This window comes from Acanthaster planci, linkage group LG13 (genome assembly GCF_054643075.1).
Source record: "Acanthaster planci isolate LZ-2023a linkage group LG13, COTS_SCS, whole genome shotgun sequence".
In the NCBI taxonomy this organism is placed as follows: Eukaryota; Metazoa; Echinodermata; class Asteroidea; order Valvatida; family Acanthasteridae; genus Acanthaster; species Acanthaster planci.
In genome coordinates this window covers 1,968,881-1,989,523 of record NC_141789.1, presented here as the reverse complement: position 1 = coordinate 1,989,523, position 20,643 = coordinate 1,968,881, and the positions used below count along the sequence as shown (strand labels likewise).

The 20,643-nt window shown below is 42.0% G+C and overlaps 2 protein-coding genes across 2 annotated transcripts; both read right to left on the bottom strand.

Moving 5' to 3' along the window:
- Positions 1-436: 436 nt before the first annotated feature.
- On the bottom strand, positions 437-8,417 carry LOC110977104 (uncharacterized). Its single transcript, XM_022230931.2, has 4 exons — positions 8,156-8,417; positions 4,524-4,611; positions 3,801-3,919; positions 437-2,873 (listed from the first exon to the last, which is right to left on the bottom strand). The coding sequence occupies exons 2-4, from the start codon at positions 4,561-4,563 to the stop codon at positions 2,646-2,648; spliced, it is 387 nt and encodes a 128-aa protein (XP_022086623.2). The 5' UTR covers positions 4,564-4,611; positions 8,156-8,417; the 3' UTR covers positions 437-2,645.
- A 6,453-nt stretch (positions 8,418-14,870) lies between these two features.
- LOC110977109 (uncharacterized) lies at positions 14,871-19,861 on the bottom strand. The gene is made up of 4 exons (XM_022230938.2): positions 19,627-19,861; positions 18,378-18,454; positions 17,954-18,102; positions 14,871-16,835 (listed from the first exon to the last, which is right to left on the bottom strand). Exons 2-4 carry the CDS (start codon positions 18,415-18,417, stop codon positions 16,617-16,619), a joined length of 408 nt encoding a protein of 135 aa, XP_022086630.2. The 5' UTR covers positions 18,418-18,454; positions 19,627-19,861; the 3' UTR covers positions 14,871-16,616.
- Positions 19,862-20,643: the final 782 nt, after the last annotated feature.

Genomic DNA, 20,643 nt, shown 5'->3' with positions numbered 1-20,643 from the left:
TTTCCCGTTGACCTGAGCAGAGGGTCACGGTGCATAGATGTTTCATAAACACAAAGTAAGCAGGACAACGTAAATATATCCAAACGTAAACACCAGTGGCCGTCCAACAATTTCCAAAAAAAGGGTGGGCGTCTGGAATTCCCGAAAAGAGGGTGAACCTGAACAGACAAAAGGGTGCATGTTGAGAGATTTTTTCGTTTCATAATGGGGCCTTTGCTGGGGAAGGCTACTGAACATCTCAGAAAAGTTCACAACATCCGTCAGTCACAATGAGTAAAGGGCTTTGTATATTGGAAATCAAACGATAGGGGTTTTTCGTCAAAGAAGCCGGGCTGGACCCAAGGTGAACGAGGGCCTAAGCAATTTCTCTCTTGATAGTGTACAATGTATAACTTTACCGCGAGAAGACAAACTCTAACTCAGGACAAGACCAACCTTTTGTATTTTTCTGGTCATCATTTATTCATGTGCAACTAATGTTTTACCCTTAACCCGAATGCAGTGTCCACAGTGGCGTACCCAGGCGTTACGTCCGGGGAGCCGGAGGGGGAATTAGATTTTCTTTTTTTTTTTAATCTGACATACCAGCGATTCTCAAACAGGCAATGGGTCGAAAGATTTCACGCGTTGTGATTGGCCAACGCGTTGCAAACTTCTTGGAGGCGCGCTATTGTGAAATGCCCGTATTGTTCATCTGTAAAAATTCCTCACTCTTGCAGGTGATTGTACTAAATCGAGAATGCTGCCCGCACGTTTAGATCCTTCAAAGAAATGGCATTATGTCTCGGGGGCTGGGGAGGACTTGCGTTACCCCCCCCCAGCTAGACGCGCCACTAACCCTCCACTGGCAGGAACCCTGTTAAGCTTTACATGTGAAAACCTAAAGTTCATTCATCAAGACAAAATGAACCTATGAACTCGCCAAAACGTCACAAAATCCGACATCCATTGTTTTTGACCAACGGACCTTTCACAATTTTGGCCGCCTTAAACCAGCCTTTCTAGTGTTGTAAGCGTTGTATGACCGTGTCTTCGTATAATTTGAATGCTTAACCGTTTTGACAATAGTTACATAATGAATTTCAGACCTATCTTCAATGCTATTTACAGGCATTCAAGACTTCACTGTATTTTTACTCCGTCTTGACTCTTGACTTTGCTATTGCTTTTTAAGCTACATCTTTGAGGTGTCTTAAAGAGTACATTTCTTATTCGAAAATAGTATCTTCATTACTCTTTTAAAGCATGACAATTCGAGGGCTTTGAGCCCGAACAATTACTTGGATTTTTTCAAAACCAAAATTTACAAAATTACGTATGGGCACTGTTTCACTTCCTTTCAACTGTATTGACGTTGTAAAAACTGTGGTGTTAATTTAAAAGCCCTAGGGTTTATCTACTGGGTTTAAATAGGTTCAGGGCTGGACGTCGACACCAAGGGTGTTAAATTTAACACCGACGTTTCTGCACTTCACAACTATGCGTACACAGTGAAACTTAATGCTTGTGTGAAGAACACAAGATAGATATTTCAGCTGCCAAAGGTGGGTACCTGAAACGGACCTTTAACTATAAAGCTGTGTGCTATTAATGCGGGTTAGTTTTTCTACGTGTAGAGACCCAGGCTCGCTCAGAAATGGTGTTTTGTCCATCTGCTGCCACCAACGTTATTGCCCTCCGGTCAAAAACAAAAACAAAAAACAAAAGGTTTTTTCGAGCGACGATTGCATAGTACTTAACTGAATAGATGTAGTTCAACCAATACCGCTTGGCAGCTTGGCCGTTCTGTCTTTTTTTTTTAAGATAAGGCCCTGGGGCGTAGTTCCAACGCCGCCGTGGTCATCCTGTCAATTGCACACCAAGGGGAGAGACTGTGAACGCTCAGAATATGGTGACCAGCGCTAAAATGTGATGATAATGGGATTCTCCAAAATAGTTCGACAAAGGTTCCAATTGGATTATACTGCGCCTATATGCACCTCTGAAGGTTACTGAGCAGTGTCGAACAAGTTCGTTGTTACAGATTTTGCTCGACATTTCTCTTTAACGTGCTTCCGTTATCCGTACTCCTCCAATGGTGTATTCTGTGATTAGGTTCTCATAGTGAAAAGGACTCGTCGCATTTTCATATCAGAAAGAAATCCAAGTAGTTCTGTGAAAGAGCGCCCCCTACATCATTTGCCATTAACACAACCAATTGAAAGACTGCTATGATTTGTAAGAGGCTTCCATAAACTAATGATATGCTATTTAATTAAACTGTGACCGAGCACGAACAGCCACTTTCTACAATACGAAAACTGTCTTTACCTACCCCCCCCCATTCTAAACATTTACTTGCCATTAGGTTGTAAGCATGGTTTTAAAAAGTGACACTGAACAATCAAGTTTAGAATTTGGACGGATGGTATTTATGGCCGTTGATGCCATGGAACGTTGGCGTGTTGGAACGTGTTCACCAACTGATAGCAAGACTATGTTTTTAATGGGTCGGTGGCTTTTCAAAAAAGGGAAGACATTCGAGAACAAAGCACGCGAGCGTGAACATGTCCCCGAATGACCTCCGATCGCAACGCCTTTCATTTTGGGCATGCGCAGCTGATATACCGAGCCGGTTCGTTGAGGGCGTTCGTTATTACTACTCTTTACATTGCGATGAGCATGGCAGCAAAGCCCATTGAGGCAGTGGCCAGGGCGGACATCAAGCGCACTGGGCCGGCCCCGTTACAGTAATCGGTGTTACAGCAGCATTGGGTGGCGGTAATGCCGCCGAGATCCAGCGTCAAGCAGCCGCTCCCCTGCTGCGCACAGGTTCCAGCATCGTCACAGGCTCTCGTGACTGCCTTTATGCCTTGGAACTCGCCCGCTGTCTTCTGCAGGGAACGTGAAAGGAAAAAACCTCGCAATGCTGAGAGTGTGCTACTTCACTGATTTTAAAGAATTGCATTTGGTGACACAAGCACTTCGCGAGAACGATACTAAGTTATTAAAAGTGTAAGGAAGACGAGATAAAAGACCGAAAATGTGCAGCTTTTGGTATTTACATATCCGAGGTACACAACGTTTTTACAGTCGAAGGGTGCCCGGCAAGAGGGCGTAAGAAACATTCTCTCTTTACTAAGTAAACACGGATATGATTTACTACAAAATCAACCTGGGCTGTACAAAAAGCAACCTTTGAACAACGTATTAAAGGACTTGGGATGTTTCTTTTTTACTTTTAGCCAAGAAATCTTCATATTTCATTAAATTAAACAGTTGCATACTTACATCCTTTTGCCGGGAACCCCCCCCTTTTTGCAGTGATCGTGTTTCCCAGCAAAAGGGCCTAAGCTCTTACGCCCTCCTCCACGGCACACCGCGTACTATGCTTGGCTTGTTTGCGTCAGCACAACGAGGGTTAAATTTCTGAACTTGGTCACCCATTTTATATTAAGGAGCATCATCAAAAAGCATCTGTGGCTTGTAGGTAGGTTGTGCATTTTTCGAAATGTTAAATTAGGGCCCCGGGGGTGTGCACTTCGGAAGCTGTGCCCCATGTTGTTGTATTCATTCATCCTTGGTCGAACCCACTCACCCCAATTTTGGGACACATTTCACATGGACGGAATTCTATTCGATGAAAACCTGTCTAGTGAACGGGCTTGCCGGTTTCCAGATGGCCTAGGTTTTAAATTTTCCTTTGTCGGTGAATATAACTTGGACTTTTGAGGTTAAAAACCGACAGTCGGTCACGTTGTCTGTTTGGAGCAGTTTCTTGTTTCATAGCCTTTAATCTGCCTCAAAAAGTATTCACTTACTATGCAGTATGTTGCCGTATTTGAACAGTTGTTTTTAAGGGAGTTGTCTTCCTTGAACGGGTCCGAGCAGGCGGCGTCTGTCTGATCGCATTCGTAGCACGCACGTCCCCAAATACTCCCTAAAACAGACCGAGTGGACAATACACGCAGTACGGTAAAAATAACAAAACCGCTTCAGGCATCTTGAAGCAAATTGCGTGCGTACGAATCATAAAAGTGGGTTTTTAATTTCGTTCATGAATTTGATTTGTGACACGTTTATCTTCTTTTTGTGGAGCGGGGGGGGTTGTAGTAAGTTGGAAAGAAGAAGTAGGTATTTATGATTTTGCTCATTCGACCAAATTTTGAGGATCGAGGTCGATGTTCTTCTTGGAATGAGTCAAAGATTTGCGTTTTTTTCTGTAATCTTCCATGGCCTTTCTGAGACGTAAATTTTGGGGCTCTTTGTGCGCTTTGGGAAGAAAGGCAAATGAAATTATAGCCCCCCCTTGCATTTCACTCGTAATCCCTTTGGTGTGTAGGAGACGCAGGCCCCATTGGCCCGTGGATCCGCCAACGATTTTGAAATTACTCAGGCAGCATATGATGGAATATATAGTGAGGTTGTTTGGTCTGAAGGCTTTTCCTTTTATGGAATGGATGTTGGGGATTCGTCTCCTTATACATGACTACTCACGGCTCCAGACAAGTGTATGTTAGACGATTAATTTAGGGGGAACTTACCGATCCAACTTAGACAGATGACGACTGCGAGGAGTTTCATGGTGTTCTTTCTGCAGATTTTGCGACTCGGTCAAACAAAGTATGAGATCTGCATAAAGTGAAATCGTTAGGGAGACAGATGAATTTTTTTGGGGGGGGCCAAGCCTATAATTGTGCGGTTTAGTTTACGATGCCCGGTACCGCATTGCAAAATTGAAGGCAGGGTTTTTTCCCGAAGATATAGGTGACATTTGTGGTGTGGCCTATCCTAAACACTCAGGTTTGCTGCTTCACCAGGTAAAGTGGTATTTTCAAGTAGTGGCTTGGTATTTCTCAATTTAGTTCTTTTATTTGATACTTCAAAAGCCCTGTAGTGCAAGTTTACAGTTAACAAAATATTCACACCTGTCATAAAGTTCAGGTTTCTGTTTGGAAAGAATGAAAGGCGGGCACATAACATTTGGGCTGTTTAGCTGTCAGGTAGTAATGACTAATAACTTTGGTTTGATCTTATTTGCATAACAAAGAGAATGCTACGCTGTTTAAACTCTGACATGCTCAGAATTATTCATACACTTATCAATAAGAGTTAATATCAAAGCTAGTAGTCACTTGGATAATCCTAGTTCTTGATTCTTGTTCTATACTGGAGTTTGAATCATTTAGGGGTCTTGAAATTTAGCAATATAGGTATTCATTACTTCAGATCTTCAGAAAGACTTCCGTATTTTGGACCTTGGTTATAAAGCAAACCAAGTAACTAAATACTTAAATAACTAAATTCCTGAGTAAGGAATTTATTTGGAATTTGAGATATTCAGGATTTCAGGTATTCAGAAATTTTGTTTTTTTATCGACTGAATCAATTTGCAATTTGGAAACTCAGTTATATCAGACGAAATAAATAATGAAATCAATATAAAACTCGAACCATTTAGCAAGGCATTATTCAAAAATATAGGAAGGAAAAACTCAAGTCATGTCGGAGATAAGATATTTATTACTCCATACGTATAACGGAACTCATTTAATAATTACTTACAAAATGACTAAATTTAAAATAACTGAATAACTACATTTCTAACTGACTAATTTATACTACTGCTTTAATTAGTATAACAGTTAGGAGGTTTTATTTGGTTGGTAATCCTGACAGGGATTTTTGTGTTGTGTACGTATGTTTTCCTCTTCCTTGTTCCTTTTTTATTGGGGGGGGGGGTAATCAAACTTTTGTCCTCAAGCAGCACTGTGAATCGAACTTTGGTTGCGGCATGTCACTGCTAAACAGCCATCGCTTTGTCGACCACGCGCCCTATGCCCTGCTGCTGCTTCAAACTGCTTGGACTTTAATCCAGCAATCAAGCGATGATTCTGGTCAAGTCCACGGTCTGTAATTGTTATCTTCCCTGTAATCAGCCACGATTGCTTACTGTCAATAGTGGAGTTGGCCTTACGAGAGCTATATATGCGGGACAGGTCCGCACAATTGGTATCCACGGGTGGATCGGAAGCGGCATTTCATGCGCCATAAATTGCAACCAGGGGCCCCCTCTATTGTGTCTTCTTTTGCGTTGACAGGATGCTTTAGAATTTGTTTCCAGAGTTTTTTTGGGGGGGTAGGCACAATAGCTTTAGGGTATATAGCTTGTGCTTCACATGGGGGGGTCCCTTTTGCCACATATTGTGCTGGGTATACGAAGCAGGGCTGCAACGGGGGATTGTTTCCAACAAAAAAGGAGCTTCAAGGTTTTACTTCCTGGTTGTTAAATAACAAATTTCCAAGTCGAATCTCCGTGGTGTGTTTCAATTCCCTTCTGTAGAAAGCTTGTCAAAAGTGCCAAAATGTAGCCTTTCCCCAGAGAGAGGCCGTCAAAGGTTACATGAAGAAAATCCTACTTCTCCCAGTCCAAAAAAAAAGTTTGCCCCCTTCCCAAAATATTGGTCCCGGGTCTGCCATTGTGGATACCGATTTGTATAAAAGGGGAAGTGGTCGGTGACAAGTTGTCGACCGACGGTCGATTTTGATTGGTAACCTGCGCATGAAATAAACACCAGTGGTTAACAAATTGTCACCAATCGAGCTTGCCCATAAATGCTCGTGCAGGCGATTTTTAACCATATTTGCTTCCACTCTACATAATTATTGTTCCGTCAGATCTACGTCGCACAAGGCACTAGCACCAATTTCATAGCTCTGGTAGGCACTGAAACTTTGCATTCTTTTGCTCTTTGGTTTTTCACATTTTTTTTCCATGCCAGACTGTCCAATAAACATCTTTAAAGCTATTCGCTAATTGCTTCGTCACTTTAAATTTTCAAAATCGGAAAATCAAAATAAGGACACGTGTCTTTCACAATAGTGGTTGTTTCTTACTTCCAATCGTTTATAATGGAACCTTCAACAGGAGATTTACCCCCTCTACTGTCTGATAAAAGAATGATTCCGAATAAAACTGTACACAAATCCGTTCGGTGGCACTTCCGAGAGATTAAAGCGAGAAATTAGCAAACATTTTCCGGATTTTTTTCAGCTGCTTCGGCTACACTGCCGAAGAGGCTTTGTTGTCTCTAATATCTTTTCTGCGCGGGTAACACCTTTCCGATTATGAGTAACGGCCACTCAATGATCAGGAGCTTCTTGCTTCCAAAGATGATTTTTTTTCACCTTTTATCCAGCGTAACATGAGGCAAGTTAAACATCATTTTGTTCCGTTTGTTAACTTTATTTCAGAGTCAACGCATAAATCCTCAGGGAAAGTTTAACATGAAAAAATGGTTTGATTTTCTTGCAAAGAATTCAGGAACTCAGGAATTCAATCAGATATGAACGTGGAGCATGCTGTACTATTCACTCCTCAACCAACGACCTGGCTGTACAGCATCTGAGAGCATAACTTATATGTTTCACTCTGATCCGACAGCAAAAGAAAAACTTTTCTTGAAATTACATCATTTTCCTTGCATTTAATGCATTTAGTGTAGATAACACAAACTTAGAATAATGACGAAAGACGATTTTCCTTATGCCATAGTACTCGGGAAGTGGCATGTCACGAAATGACCGCCAAGAATGAAGCCAGATTGTCTACTTGTCCATTACGCAGCAAACAAAAGGTACTGGAATCTGGTATTGATACAAATTTGATGAAACTAAATTGTACCCTGTGAGTATCAAAACCGACCAGGAAAAAAATGGACACCAGTTCTTAAGCCGTGGCATGACGTACGGGTTCCTTCTCACCACGCTCGTTGTAACCTTCCGCGCTACCGTGCGCCGTGGGCCTACGTGAAGGACTAGACCCTGGGCGTGCCAGCCGCCAAGTTCAGCCTTTATCCGTTCAGTAGAGGCATATAAATTTTTTTAAATCTTACTTTGGAAAGAAGCGGGTCTTTGTTGCTGTGGCCTAATTTGGCATAATTATCGGCCCTCTTGGGAAAATCTATTTTCAGCTTCTATATGTTACCGTTGTCGGTGTAATTGTTGTGTTTGTTATATGCGTTTACTAGAAGGCCTGGAAAATCCAAGAACCATGCCCGATCAAACATCTTAACGAAAATCAGATTACCAACTAAAAATTGCTGTGATTATTTTCCACATTTAGCAAAAAACCTTGCTATTATTCCAGTGTTAAAGGTGTAAATCATAAACTTACCCGTCAATAAAAATCGGTCGGCGGAGAGCCGCTTGGTTTGACTGCTCCGGTTAGTGTCGCAAAACAATGTCTGCTTTCAATTTGCTCGTTTTGCCTGTGGATTTATATGAGGGACGGGACTATTTTGCGGAAAGATACCTGCGTCGGGTTTGCTTCCTTGATGAGGAATCAATCCGCCATTTTTAAGGATTACATGATGTTAATTCTGTATAACCAGAATGTAATCGAACTTGTGAAAAAGCTGAGTTGCCAGTTCCGGGACGGTGACTGCACTCCATTGTAGTATTAGCCTCAATGTGCCCTTTGTGACGTCACTGCCGGTTGCAAGTGGCAGTGTACAACCTCGTTCCGGTGGGTACGATCTAGCCACGCCACATTGGTCGCCCCATGCCTTGCGCGATCTAGCTATTGAAGGAACACGCACGCAGCTCGTGGAGTCGAGGTTGGGCAGTGCGTGATACCTTTGGCGGACACGCCTGGCTTACTGATTGGCCCTGGCGATAAATATCCTGTGAATCACAATAGGCCCACTTACCCCAAGGTCATGGCGTCACTGATGACCTTGTGTTATCAACTGATTGTCGAGGCAAAGTAAAAGAATTTCCGATCTCTTCTCACCGTTGGTCTATAAAATTTGTGAAACCTGGTGGGAGACTTCGATTTCGAAAGTACATGTATTGGGCCATCGCACGGCACGTTTTCAAAGTCAATATTTGAACCAAACGAAAAATAAAGAACGTGTACTTAGCGCAAATCAACGTTTGGCGGGGACGATGAACTTTTGGGGCTTCTGTTTTGCTTCGCCTTATCTGGAGATCATAAATGCCGTTATTTATTTGGTCTTTCCTATGCACCAATATCACTTCGACTTCCAAAGTCCATCGAGTTGTTATTTATGTGACATCAGTAAGCATTGAAGCCAAATACAAAATTCGCCCTCCATAACAGTTATTCATTATTTGAGCGATCACTAAAGCACACACCAAGGTTCCCAAATCGTCTTAAATTGGCTGAAAATTTCGAGTCCATTTTGTTGAATTGTGGGTAATTTCGACGATACTAGGGGAGAGGGATATAAACTGCCCATCCTAGACATTACGTCATACACTTTTTCTGCCGTCAACGACACCAGCTGTCGTTTTGATTGATTCAGCAGGGAACTGGTCTAATCACCACTGAGGGCGTCCTCGCGATAACTCGTTACGACACTGGAGTCACCTTGCGTCTCTTCAACGTTACCGTACACAAAGTAGTAATCTGGATCCGGTTTCTTATTATGGTGGCAATTGAGATTTACAAGAACAGAACAGTTCCGCAAGACACAGGCTTCATCTTCAGTGACATCTGGCGCCCCATCCTCAACCCTTCTTAGCTCGCCTTATGGGTCATCTATACCCCTTGGCACCCTGCCCCAGTTCTTCCTTTAGTCTGCCTATGGGTCCTCTATACCCTTAGCACCCATGTTTACCAATCCACACCCCCAACAGTACTGCCACACCTGAGTAAGTTTACCGCCACGCATCACCGAGCCAGCCTAATCCCTTCTCCAGAGTTCCCGCCTTCACGCATCATCGGACTAATCCCCTGTCTCTAGAATCCTCCACCAGACTACTTAAGCTCCACTCCCAGTCAGTATCCGGCATTCTCCTGATGACGAGCAGAGCATACTGCTCGAAACGTCGAGTACCACTGGTTCTTTTCAGAACCGCAAATACTCACAAAAGAGATACGTCCATGGTGCTACCGCAAACCTACTTTCTATTGTACCTATTCACCATGCAAACCTTCAAGACTTATCTACCTTTAACCCATGATATGTTCACTGAAATATTTTTAGGAACGTGTTTAAATGCTAACGCTTTTCCGTAGTTCATATTCAGCTTTTTGAAATCCGCGTCGCATTTAAACGCACTCTTAGACGCATTTATAACAAATAAACATGTTAACAAACTGGGTACAAAAGAGGTTTAGAAATTGTGTTTAAATTCGAAACTTTTTAGAGTGTAGATGCGTCAGAGTGATTAACAATAATCACGTGGCCTTATTTTTAGATAGATTGAAATCACACAGTGGTGGGATATGATGAAATTGCATTTCTCATTATTTCGAAATAACAACATTATCTGAATTTTGCGAGTCCCGTTGTACGTCGTGTCGTGCGTGTATAATACACACAAACCGAGTTCAATATTTGTCTCGCGCACTTACTGGTTTAGAGCTTTTCCCAACTTGAGAATTTCGAACAGAAAGGCCTACGTAAAACCCTGGCTGTTATAACTGTTGGCGTGGAAAGTTTATACTAAACTGTGGCATTCTTGTAGACAGTGGCTATGGATAATTCAACCCAGGTATATTCGTTCTCTTTCTTCTTGAATTTTCTAAATAGAAAAATTTGAGGTTGTCATTCACCGTGACAATATTACTAAATATTTTGCCAGACCTACAAGTATATTGTTTGGCAATGAGTATTTTTTGAAAGCGTCGTACTAAATAATTCGGCTCCCCAGCGCCAGCTAAAACACACTGAACAATGAGACGGACAAAGTAGAACAAAGGACTCTTTGTTTTACGTCTAAACGAATTCTTTTTAAAAAAGAATCATTTCAACATGTCGAGAAAATTTCCCTTTTCGAAAATTGTGTTCTCATTAAAAACCGCCAGAACGAGTACTACCACAAATGTTGTTTAATAACGGTTTAAATTGTTATCCCCAAATCACTCTTTTTCAGAGTTATTTTTTGCGGTCATTTTAGGCACAAACTTTGTGACAATCGGATATACCATTCTTGCGCAGGGGGCATTTGAATCCTGCACGTGTGATGAATTCTTATATAGTTTTTCCTGAGACCGCCCGAACATGTACCACCACAAATGTGATAAACAGTTTAAATTGTTATTGCCAAATCTCTCTTGTCCCTGTCTGGAGCTAGCTACATTCCTGTGTGCCTTTCACAATGATGGCTATTTCGTTTATGTCAACCCGTCAAGAGAACTTCCAATTTCACTGCTATCTGATGAAACAATGATTTAGAAAGAACTGTACTCAAGTCTGTTCGGTGGCAGTCCCAGAGGCTGTAGCAAGAAATCAGCCAAATATATTTCCAGGTTGTGCTTCGGCTACACAGCTGAAGCAGCTTTGGTTTTTGTCTTCAACCCTCGAGGGTTCTCTTTTTGACTCAAATTGTGGGGTAATGATTACTCACAACGGCTTTCCACTACACGTGGCTTGTAGTTTCTTGAAATGATTTCTTTCCTTTCATCTTGTGAAACATGTGGCAATTTAAACATCATTTCTTCCTTCATTAACTTCATTTCAGAGCACACGTGCAAATCCTCAGGGAAAAAGTTAACGTAAAAAACAATGTTTCGATTTCTGGCAAAGAATTAATTAAGTATCCTCTTCATTCGTGAAAAAGACGAAAATCAAATGTGAACGTGGAACAGTGCTGTTATATTCACCCCTCAACCGACGACCAGGCTGTACAGCATCTGAGAGCATAACGTTTATGTGTTACTCTTGTCTGACAGTAACTAACAATTTTTCTTGAAATCACATTAATTAATTAATGAAATCTAATGTAGTTGATACAACCTTGACAAATGTCAAAAGACAATTAAGTATTTTATTTAAGTATGCAATAGTACGTACCCATGAAGGCGTTTTACATGTGACAAAATGACCGCCAAGAAAGAAGCGAAATTGTCTCATTTTACATTACACAGTAAACGAAAAGAAGTGGAAAAGCAGAGCACCCGTCTATCAAACATGTACCGTCTAATAAGTATCTATTCCCCACCAGGAAAAAAAATGGACACCAGATCTTGTGTCGTGACATGCATGACTTAGGGACTACACCTTCACAACGCTCATAAAACATTTTGCGCGACCGTCGCGTGCACCCTGGGAATGCATGTAGGACTTGACCCTGGGTATGCCAGCCGCCCAGGTCACCCTTTGTCCCTTTAGTAGAGGCATGTAAATGCTCTTGTTTCAAATCTTACTCGGAAAGAAACAGGTCTTTTTTGCTGTGGCATAATTTGGCGTAATTATCGGCCCTCTTGGGAAAATTTGTTTCCAGTTTCTATATGTTACTGTTGTCGGTGTAATTGTTGTGTTTGGTATATGCGTTTACTAGAAGGCCTGGAAAATCCAAGAATCATGCCCGATCGAACATCTTAACGAAAATCAGATTACCAACCAAAAATTGCTGCGATTATTTTCCACATTTAGCAAAAATCTTGCTATCATTCCAGAGTTAAAGGTGTAAATAATAAACTTACCCGTCAATAAAAATCGGTCGGCGGAGAGCCGCTTGGTTTGACTGCTCCGGTTAGTGTCGCAAAATGTCTGCTTTCAATTTGTTCGTTTTGCTTGTGGCTTTATAACGGGACTATTTTGTCAAATCATACCTACGTCAGGTTTGTTTCCTTAATGAGGAATCAGTCCGCCGCTTATCGGGTAAAGGAGCACATGATGTTGATTCTGTGTGACCAGAGTGTAATCGAACAATTAAAAAAAGCCAATCAGTCTGCTAATTCCGGGGCGTTGACTGCGCTTCATTGTAAGTATGCCTCAGTGTTTCATTTTTGACGTCACTGCCGGTTTCAAGTGGCTGTGCACAATCTCGTTCCCATGGGTACCACGATCTTGCCGCGCCATGCTGGTTCCCACCATGCCTTGGGCGATCTAGCTCGTGAAGGAACGCGCACGTAGCCCGTGGAGTCGAGGTTGGGCAGTGCATGATCCCTTTGGCGGGTACGCCTTGCTTTAATACTGAACGATAAACCTTTTTGGCTTCTGCTTTGCTTCGCCTCATCTGGAAATCTGAAATGCATTATTTCTTTATTTGCTTTCCTTCACGCACCATTATCACTACGACTTCCAAAGTTCATGAGCTGTTATTAATTTGACACCAGTAAATATCGGAGCAAGAGATGGTATTTGACCTCCACAATAGTAATGCTTTATTTGGGCGATCACAAATCACAGAATGTCATCAAGGTTTCGAAATCGTCTGAAATTAGCTGAATTTTTCGAGCCCATTTTGATGCATTGTGGGTAATTTTGACGATATTGGCATATATTTCGGAGGGGGAGTGGAAAATGCTCATCCTGATATTACGTCAAACACTATCCGCTCTGAGTGGAACAAAAGGGGCGTGTTTTTTGGTACTCGCCACATAGGCTTGCCGTAATACGAAGCAGAATTAGAGTCAAACAGATCAGAACATGTTTTCCGAGAAATGTAATGATTTTTTTTTTAATTTTTGTAATGTAACGTTTTTTAAAACAGACTGTACTTTGAATTTTTGAATTCATTTTCCAAAACCGAATGAAATCTTTCGTACGTAATATTATATTTTTTGGATGAAATTTAACAAGACCTGACATGTTTTTAAGATTCGAATGAAATTTTGTAGACCTGACATGTTTTTAAGATATAAATAAAGTTTTTGGACCTAATATGTTTTAAAGATTCGAGTGAATTTTTTCAGACCTAACATGTTTTCAAAATCCGAATGAAATTTGACAGACCTAACGTTTTCCAGATTCGAATGCACTTTCCCCGACAAAAGGTTTCGTGTTCCGCACCCGCATTTCATCCGAATTCAGAAAGCATCCGAATTTGGAAAGTATCCAACTTTAAAAAGCATCCGGATGTTGAAAAAGCATCCAAATTGAGAAAGCGTCCGAATTGAGACAGCACCCGATCTTTTTAACGGTGTTCGGCAGGATGGTACCCGAAGTTCCGAATCTTTTTCGACGATTCGGTTTGCGTATGCGCATTCAAACTACAGAATTATTCCCGCTCCCTTAAACAATTGGGCAGTCAGTGCTATAAGCCCCGAATTGCCAATTACGTCAAGCGGCTACATTTATCTTTTACTGGTCGTCATTTATTCATGACTACGAATCATTTGCCATCCGAGACATACCGGTCCTGCCTTCACCCGTAACGGAACTGTTTATGTTTCTGTCTTGAATTTTGTGACATTAAGGTGCGGTTAGTTGAGTGACGTCTGGGCAATTTTAGAACGCAATTAAAACAACCAAGAACAAGGAAAGTAGCATATGTGAACAAAATCACCTCATAGGTATGTAGTGAAACGTTTTTGAATGCCAATCTTTTTAATACGAGAGAGAAAACGTGTTTTTTTTCGCCAAATATACTGCATAAAATTCAAAGAGCTTAAATCTGCATTGGCTGCTAAAAAGGCAATACCTTCAGTAGTCTTCGTAGAAACTTTCAAATTGACTTTTCTTTTTGTTTGATGCCTGTGAAGCAACCTCCAAGCAAACAGAGTTCTATCGTGTTAAGGGCGCAAAAAACTGGTTCGTATCAAGGGACAGAAGCTGGCCAAACAGCACAAAACCCCAAAACTAATTGAACAATAAACGTCCTATTATAAAGATATGGTTAGAATTCAAGCTTAGGCCTACAATGTAGAAACTGTCGGCCTACCTTGCGCCCGCAAGAAAGCGATATTACAGCAATACTAGATAGCAGTGAGCTTTCGCAACGACACCTGTCCTATTGATAGGCCTGCAATAGTTTCCTCCACTTTATGATGTCGTAAATTTTAGGAAACAGTGCAAAGTTGCTTCTGGGATGTGTTGACCCATGCACCCACATCTATATACCTGATAACAAATGACGGTGTAATCAACTTGAAATCAACTCAAGTACAACTTTTGAAACGAAATGGGAGGGGCCTCCCTCGGATTCTTACCTTAAAAGGCAGCGGCGAAGCACCGATCATTTTAAGAGGCACTTGTCTTTGGAATTATGAGATGACGCGTTCGTAAATTTCAAAACTTGGGCCCGATATTACAACATTACAAACAGAGGAGATTGGAACACTGAGTTTTTATCTCGTAACAGTTACTATTTTTATTGTGGTGCTGACGAGGTCATGGGCTCTATCTCTTTACTTTTGAATCAACAGTCATGAACTTTGCACAATGAACAGACCTGTGGGAATGAACTGGTCTTTTTTTCATGGGACGCATTAGTTAATTCCAGCGCATGATCTGACAGTTCTTGGCCAAGATTTCTCAAATTTTCTGGGTTTATAATTGTGGGCTCGAATGAACTCCCCCCCATCTAAAAAAAAGGTAAAAGGAAAACAAATCCGACTCCGTAACTTTGTAACTTCGGAGCTTCGGAGGCAAAGAATAGGAGAATGGGGTGTGGTGGAGCTAGGGTATGGCAAGTTATCATTTCCTTTAGCTAACTATGCCCCCAAAGAAAACCAGAAGGGCGGACGTTTTTTTTAATAAACAGCTGTCGGTATCTTTTATTCGAAATACTGGAGTTTCTTCAACCTGTTCTTGAAGCCCAAACATGTGCAAAATCATCAAATCATCAGCATTCAACCGAACTAGATTTCTTGCTTGTTGAGGCCACGGCACAGCACGATATATCATGTCCGCCAGCCATTTGCGGGACTAAAAAAAGGGACTAAAATAGTCCGCTGAATTTACTCTCTTTTTTTCTCTCGACAAAGTGTGGTCTGGGTCTAGTCCTTTCACTTTGTGCACCGAACTAATGCGGCGCCACACAGCGCTGCCTAGAATTAATCAACATAAGGATCGCTGTTGACGTCTACACAAGCATATTCACGACTCGCCTCTTACTGTTAGTCGGCGCCTAGCTTGTAGAGGGCGCTCGATAAGTCTGCTGCCACCAACCGATGAGGGTACCTTTGTTCACTGTACATTTCATCATTCCTCGTGTAAAGATTGCGATGACTATGGAAAACATACATGTAACGAAATTAAAATTTATAACGCAACTAGCTGGGAAAAAATAACATACAAAGAGAAAGTAGAGCTCGTTTGATTTATTCGTGTCCCTTTAATTTTCTGTCACCCTTCTTATGTCAGGCTGTATTATTTCGGTCACTGTGAAGACACCGCCCCCCCCCCCTTTACTTAAAAAAATAATGAGCGAACTCCCTGATGAGGCAAGAACTGCACATTTTTACAGTTTGCTTTTGCTTTGCCGATCAATTTTGCGCCCACAGCACAAGTTGTCAGTTTTCACAGCCTCTGGAGATATATTTTAAATATATAGCACACTGTTAGTCGGGATGGAAATCGTAAAAGAGTCGGTCGATATGTTTCACTCGACAGTTTTCAACAGCAACATTCTCTGTAAGGCAGCATTGAGCGCACAGCCGATTCGTTCCGCTTGTAGCAAATATATCCAGCTGAATTATGAGCCCCAAGCCGGACCAAAAGCAATTTCCCCAGCAATAAGGTTATTTATGTCTGTGAATGGAACATGTCCCGAAGGAGCGCCCCCTTTCATCGGCTGAGATCTCAGCAGATCAGCCCTGGCCGGAGACGTGGCTTCGCAAGCCCACCGCCCCAGTGGAATGACATCAACTGAAGCGACAGTTGAAACTGAAGGAGTACAAATCGAGCTGGATTGTTGGATCAGCTTCTCATCTCATTCTACAGGGTGAAGGCCACTGCCATGAAGACCGTGACAGACATGATGACGTCCGCAGCTGGGAACCCGGCTTCGTTGCACAGATTCTCGCGGCAGCAGCAGATCGTCGCCCGCGTACCTTGAAAATCGGCGGAGGCGCACTCCTCGTTCACCGGACAGTGGGAACGCATGTAACACTTTCTCGCTGTCACAGTGAGACTACCCTCGCTGGCTTTCGCTTTCTGTTTGGGGGCACAAAATAGATATTTATTTTATCAGTTACCCAAAGATCTAACCGATGGATATACAAATATCTCAACATGTTGTTTGATCAGTTGTGTGTTCATCTTGCAATCAATAATCATTTTATCTCTAATCAGTATAAGTACTACCTCAAGTCTTTGTTATTGCAAAACTACAGCAATGCCAGAGCTCATTGTTGAATACAGGCGATTCACAATAGTGCGCCTCCAAGAGTTTGCAACGCGTTGGCCAATAACATCGCGCGAAATCTGTAGACCCTTTTTAAATGCGCATTGGGTCGACAGATTTGTGATTAGCCAACTCGTTGCAAATTCTTGGAGGCGCACTATTGTGAATCGCCAGTATTAAACTGTTTGAAGAACTAACCACAGCAAGTATGATTATGCAAAATCGTCATTAAACTTTATCATTCCTATCCCGACCTTTAATATCACCTTTGACTCAGTGGGAAACTTGACCAGGGTAGCAACAATTTAGAATATGACGACAGCCTTCCCCTTTTGGAGCCGAAACTGACAAAAAATTGTTTCATCCATACCGAATGCAAGAGAATTACACAATGTAAAACAGAACCGTATTCCGTTCAACGTGGACTGCTTCCAAGCAACTAATCGCATACCTGTGGCTTGTGTACCTGTGGCCAGTTAAGTTTCTTTGGACGGTGCAATGCATCGATTACTTCATTTCTTTAAAATCTATTAATTAAAGGGATTATTCAAGCCGATGTGTTGTTTATTATAGGTTTAAATCAGTGTGTAATTATGTAGAATTGCCTCTAAATAGATCAGGGTGTATTCAACCAGTACATCAATTCTAGAATTGGCCTTAGTAAAAGGCGGCCATCTTGATTTGGAAGCAAGGCGATCCCTGTGAGTATTTTCTGAAAACCTAACAACTATGTCAATAGCTCACCATCCTTTTCCCCGATGTGGAGTTTCGAATGATGGATAGAAGTCAAGTCACCTTTATTATCCAAATGATTTTTCTCATACGTAAGTAATACAATATAGTCAAGTTCCTTCCCTGAAATTGGATTCGGGGAGCGTGATTCAAAATGGCCGTGCGCGAATAGAGCGCACAGTGGAGAGCAACTAACCGCGCAGGCATCAAATCCTGCCGGGCAGGGACGCCTGTTGACCCTGGAGTCGGTGGTGGTTCGATTGAACAGGTCGGCGCAAGCTACGGTGTCAAGAGCCGGCGATACCCCGTCGACACAATCGAAGCATTCTAGCCCCACGACATTCCCTTACATGCAGATAGAAAATTACAGAAATAGAAATGTGAACAGATTCAACCCTATCTAAACAGAGGATAACACAGCCTGAATTTTGTTGTAGAAAGGATACTCAGTCTGTTAATGTGTGTGTCGTTATTCCTGTTTTGGGGTTCTGGGATTTTGTTTTGTTTGGAGTTTTTCTTTTCTTGTTGGCAAAGAAATTTCGCAGGCCGTCAGGACAGTTCCTATTGTGCTTGTTGGATAACCCAACCTTGAAAATTTACCTACTAATGTTTATATTTACCGACAAGGCTAAAAATGAGGTTGATCAGGTGCATTTTCATGGTGATGAGAGCTGCTGGTATGTCGTTGGAACAAATCCTGTAAATGGAACAGCAAAATGCAATAGGTAGCAAATACACACACAACCTTCTGCAGTAGAATCTACAGTCAGTGGCGTATCCAGCCGGGGGGGGGAACTTGTCCTCTAGACGGATTTTTGTAGCACAATCTGTATATTTATTGAACAAATATAAGCACCAAATAAAGGTTTGGATATTTTCTCTCCCTCAACATCATGCTGAATGAGCCCAAAGCCGTATTCGCGTTTGAATTTTCCCCCTTGACATCAAAAGCCAGATACGCCGCTGCCCACGGTACTATTTGTACTACGTCAACAAATAACAGAATGAGTCATCGTCAAAACCTCTCACTTTGCAGAACTGTTTTGTCTCCGTTCCACTTTTGTCGTTCTGTTTTTGTCTTTCGTTATTCGTGCACCAAAAGTAGACCTCATCGGATTTTTTTACCACGCACAAGCGTGTACACATTCAGCACATGACATGACCTTGGATCCCGGGGAGTAAAAACAGAATTTTGTCCAAAAAGATTGTCCTTTTTTTGTCATTATCCCTGAAAAAATTTCCACCCCTTCAGAGAAAGGGGGCAGTCCTGTCTCTATTAAGCAGAGGCCATTTCAGTCCCTGAACAAATTGGCAAGCCGATGTCCGGTGGAGAGTGCAGATTGCCTCACTCCCTGAGGGAACCCAAACGACTAGAAAACTAGCGATATTAAGGTAGACCAGTGGCGTGAATTTGTGCTGGATAGTGGGGACATAGGAATGGGGAAAGGTGGGGATGGTTTGAAAATTTAAAAACTGGGGGTTGACACGATATGACTCTATGATGAGGTTAATCTCCCATGATAAAACGTATATCTGTATTATGTATTCTGGCTGACGTATTTATGTCTTTCTAAAATTGTGTTCCCTTTTTGGAGTGAGATTGAATGCATTTTAGTCTTTGGAAGTCTGAAAAGTTCTTCACAATCCACCTTAATTTTTGCTGACCACAAAAAGTGGGGGTGTGTGGAGGAATTCAATAGCCCCCCTCCCCCAAATGTAGTGGGATATGTACCCTATCCCAGTGGATTTACGCCCTTGAGTTAACAAATCCACAAAAATTACCAAACACTGCACCAATTCTGTCGTGTCTCTGCAAGGTATATGGTTATAATTCAGGTGTAAATATGAGGATGGAAATGCTAAACCTACCTTGTCACTTATTGGGGGAGGGCAATCTGTTTACGACCGTACCACGTTGTAAGTTTGGCTTGCTCGATGGATCCCATGTGTCATGTGAGGCATCGCAACGACTTTACACGTTTCTCTCTAAGGTCATTCAGTTTTTTTTAATTTATGCTGTTTTTGGAGAGTTAAAAGTACAACTTTTATGCATTTCCACACATATTTGACTGTCGGGCTGACGTGACTTAATCGTGGCTTTCCAATGTGGGTCATCGAAGTGCCTTCCTGGCCGGAAGGCGGTTGAGTATTAGGTTACATCTGTCAATCAAAGAGGCAGGTATTAAACGTACACGCCCACCTGCGCGGAGTTAGTTCATTACTCCAAACAAAGTGATCGCCCTGCTGCTGCTGTCATTACTCTGTCTGCTATCTTTCGCGCCACCAACGTCAAAGCGCAGAAAACCGGGGGATATCAGTGGTCCAGACTCGGAAAAATTGCGGAACTGTGTAAATGGTCAATAGCTGAAACAAACGCCACTGTGTAATAAGCGTGAATATGACAACTGAACTCCTGAAAAGATCTCGAGCCGGAATCAGATATTGTTGTACTTTTTAGCTCGAATTCACATAATTTTTTCTAGTGCCGTACTAATTTTAATGAAATTAACAATACTTCCACGTAATGTGATATTTCGGCTTCACCTTAGAGTTAAAAAGCTCCCCCCTCTCGGCAGTGTATTATTGGTAACTTAAGTCCTCTTCAGTCTAGTTACATGTCGTGACGTGCTGTTCGTCACAATCAGGTGCCTCCATCCTTCATAAAACACAATGAATTTCGTTCCCTATATAGGAACGAAGCAACTGCGTCACCCCTGTATAATGTCTGGTTATATGGTGCCTAAGAAGTAATATTTCGTATTTTGAAGTTTGTTGGGTTTACTTTTGTTTTGGATTTCGTTGGCAGGAGGGGGGAGGGAGAGGTGGCGTTGTTTGCCGGATGGGTATCGAACATTCAGACGAGGGCGCTGTCGCTCGCCCGCCACT